This window comes from Belonocnema kinseyi, chromosome 2, assembly GCF_010883055.1.
Source record: "Belonocnema kinseyi isolate 2016_QV_RU_SX_M_011 chromosome 2, B_treatae_v1, whole genome shotgun sequence".
Lineage (NCBI taxonomy): Eukaryota > Metazoa > Arthropoda > Insecta > Hymenoptera > Cynipidae > Belonocnema > Belonocnema kinseyi.
This window is the reverse complement of record NC_046658.1, coordinates 118,891,974-118,895,429: the sequence shown is the minus strand read 5'-3', so window position 1 is coordinate 118,895,429 and position 3,456 is coordinate 118,891,974. Positions and strand designations below refer to the sequence as shown.

At 33.0% G+C, this 3,456-nt stretch overlaps 1 protein-coding gene across 1 annotated transcript in view; it reads right to left on the bottom strand.

The window, feature by feature from the left end:
* Positions 1-1,395: 1,395 nt before the first annotated feature.
* The window catches only part of LOC117167807 (facilitated trehalose transporter Tret1-like), an 18,722-nt gene continuing 16,661 nt past the window's right edge, over positions 1,396-3,456 (bottom strand). The window contains exon 3 of the mRNA XM_033353002.1: positions 1,396-3,042. Within this exon, the coding sequence (XP_033208893.1) occupies positions 1,688-3,042 (1,355 nt within the window). The 3' untranslated portion in view covers positions 1,396-1,687. The remainder of the gene's footprint in view (positions 3,043-3,456) is intronic.

The window sequence follows — 3,456 nt, the reverse complement described above, 5'->3', positions numbered from 1 at the left end:
TTCTTTGTTCTTTCACATGAAAAATTGAGAACATTGAAATTTTTTTAAATTTAATTATATCCGATTGGTCATATTTTAAGTACAATTCTGGATGAGAATTCTTTGTCGTAAATAAAATTTGGCTAATTAAAATATCATATCAATTTAGAGTTCAAATATGTGTACAGACAATTTTTAAAATATTAAAATTGTCGTTTCACGAATTAAGCGAATAACCTGGAGTAGGATGTTACTAATGGGTTCAGGATTGATCTGTATGACTTTAAAATGCTCTACCGTGGCCTCCAAGCGCAGGTGTCGGGTGCGTGCCGGGACGTAATCCCTAGGATTAGATTCTATTGCACCAAGGCGGTGAGCATTAGGATCGTCGAGTGAATTTGTTGGTGTGACTGTGATTTTCGAATTTTTTAATGTAGCTAAGAAGGCAGGTTCCTTTTTTCTGGTCTGAATGTTTAATTTCAAGCAGGTAGAGCCAAGGTGAAATATTTCTTGCTTGGGTACAATGTTTCACCCTGGTTAAAATTGATATCGCTAAAGGAGAAAATTTTCTATCAAAGGGACGCAATTTGAACCTCTTTTCGAGAAAATGCATTTTAAACATTGCAAACGCATGCTCATCGAGCCGATACAAAATTATTTCGAAGCTTTGGTAGCTACCTGGTAGAGCGATTGGCTGATAGCCGTAAGTTCGCGCGTTCGATTCCCTTTATCCTTTATTTTTTTAATTTTATATTTATTGATCAAAATACTTGTTTATTTCATTGTTGTAATTGCATAATAGGGGCGCCATCTGCTTTTTGCTGGGAAAACAGTTGTTTTCGGCAACAAGCCAATTGAACCTTTAATTAAACGATAAATGAGGCGATTTGACTAAGCAGAAGTTTAAAATTATTGTTACTTTTGTTACTACGGTGTCTTAAATATGGGTATGTCACGATATCGGAACAATAATTTTTTATTCAACGTTCGGATGCTTTTAAATATCAAAATGACGAGAAACACCGCTTTGACAGGTCTATATTTGAGACATCATAGTAACAAGAGGAACAATAATTTTAAATTTTTGCCTTATAAAATCGGTTCATTTATCGTTAAATTATAGATTCTAATAGTTTTTTGCCAAAAAAATATTTTTTCCCGACCAAAACAGAGGTGACAGGTGACGCCCGTGTTCTGGGATCGAACCATTCCATTTCTGAAAAACATTTAATATAATTATGCCATTCGACTAATATTATTTATTCCTTATTTTCAATAAAAACTGTTTATCGTATTTTTATTATCACTTGTTTGGACAATTGTGCATCTTAATACAATTTTTTGTTCTTGAATAGTTTCTAGTATTTACATTTTTATTATTTCATTTGTGTGTGTGTAAAATTAGAAGTCTTGTTATAAAATAAAAACAATAAATTTACTAAAAAATTAACTATATTCTTAAAAATATTAAATTTTGAGAACTAATTGTGAGATACCATTAATTTAGAATCTAGATGAACACAAGCGATCAGTGGAGATTGAACTTACGTAACTAAATCAAAATTTTTAGTACATACATTTTCATTAAAACGTGGTCATAAACATATGCCTTAATCAACTTATTATAACATAATCATTTTGTGGTTTTAAAATTAAAATTTGAACCTTAGTAATAAAGGAAATTGACACTTAATAGCTAAAAAAAAGATTACACATCGATCAAATCATCCTCTTTCAACTTACGTCGTTCATGCAAAATATCTTGAATTTCCTCCAGAGATTTTCCTCTTGTTTCCGGAGCAACAATAATAAACATTATTGTTCCAGTCAAACAAAAAACTGCATATATCCAAAAAGTAGTGTAAATTCCAAATGTGGAATTAAGCCACCCAAAGGAAAAGTGAGTTATAAACCAAAATAAATTTTTGGCTAGTCCAATGAAAATTAAACCCATTCCTTTAACTTCAAGTGCAAACATTTCACTCATTAGTATATCTGTCAAGTTAACAATGCCATCTTCCAATGTGACAAAGTAAAGTACAAAGCAAATTAGTGGCATCCATGTAAAAAAGGGTATAGCAGTCTTCATATAGTATTTCATAAAAAAAGTCAATCCTAGAAGTGCTAGGCATATTGTGGATAGGATCCCAGATAAGAAAAATACAGTTTTCCTCCCTCCTCTGTCGATAAATGGAGTAATCAAAACGGATATAAATAATGCAATACCTGCTACTATTAAAGTAGCATATTCAGGAGATAATGGCAAATCACTGTAACCCAATACCTCTTGAGTAAAAGAAGTCATAACAGCTCTTCCTGATAAACTTGCGGTTGCAACAGCGATAAGTACAATGTACAGACTTCTCCTGTTTCCTTGAATGTACACTAGTTCCCGAAAACAAAAAGCTTTTATTTTTTGGGCATCTTTTACAGATTCTTGAATCTCTTCCAATGCAGATTCCACAATTTGTGGATTTTTCGTTCCTTTAAGTTTTGAAATGCTTTCCCAGGCTTTTCTTATTTTACCTCGAATTAATAAATAGTAGGGACTTTCTGGTACAAATGCGAATGTGAACAAGAATAAAAGAGGCGTTGATAGCATTGCTATGTTCATGTTTCGAAAGGAAAGAAAAGCGCCAGCACTTTTTACAAATAACTGACCTAGACAAGAAAATATCTTCACTGTTGACACTAAAGTTCCTCTGATATTCTTATCTGAAATTTCCGCGATGTAGATAATCTGGATTTTAAAGGACATTTGATAGGACAATCCAGCAATAAATCGTGCTGTGTAAAGAGTTTCGATATTTTTTGAGAAAATAACCATTATCCAGGAAATTGCGTGAAATACACCAAGTATTAGCAAACTAAGTTTGCGACCTGTAACCTGTAAAGAGAGCGGACATAGTAAAAGACCGATGCTGGCACTGATGTCTAATATTGAGGCTAACCAAATTCCCTCTGAGTCAGTTGTCGGAATTTCTGAAATGTTGCTCTTCAAATACGGTAGTGCCGGAGAAGTCCAAAACCATGTTGTTGATGCTCCAATAGCTGCCAAATTCACTGTAAAGATTTGCGCATTTTTTTAAAAAGTTTCCTCAGTGATTCAAAAAATGTGTATTGAAATTTTATGATTTTTGGATCGTTTGTAAATAATTTATTTTCCAGGGTGGCCGATCATAGTTCAGGAAAAGTCTAGAATTCAGGGAAAAGTCAGGAAAAAAAAATCTTGCAAAAGTCAGGGAATTATAAACAGGCACTATCAATAGCTGTCGAGGATGATTAATTTGAATTATTTAAATTTGAAATTGTTTCATTGCGTTTATAAAAGATTCTTTGGGAATTTTGAAAATAAAGTTCTGTTGCCACCTTGCTATAATATTCTTGTAAGTGTAATTGATTTTCGTTGTACACCAACCTCCCGCTTTCAGTAAAGTTTCGGAACAGTGAGGACTGTCTGACTCGTTTCCGATGGGA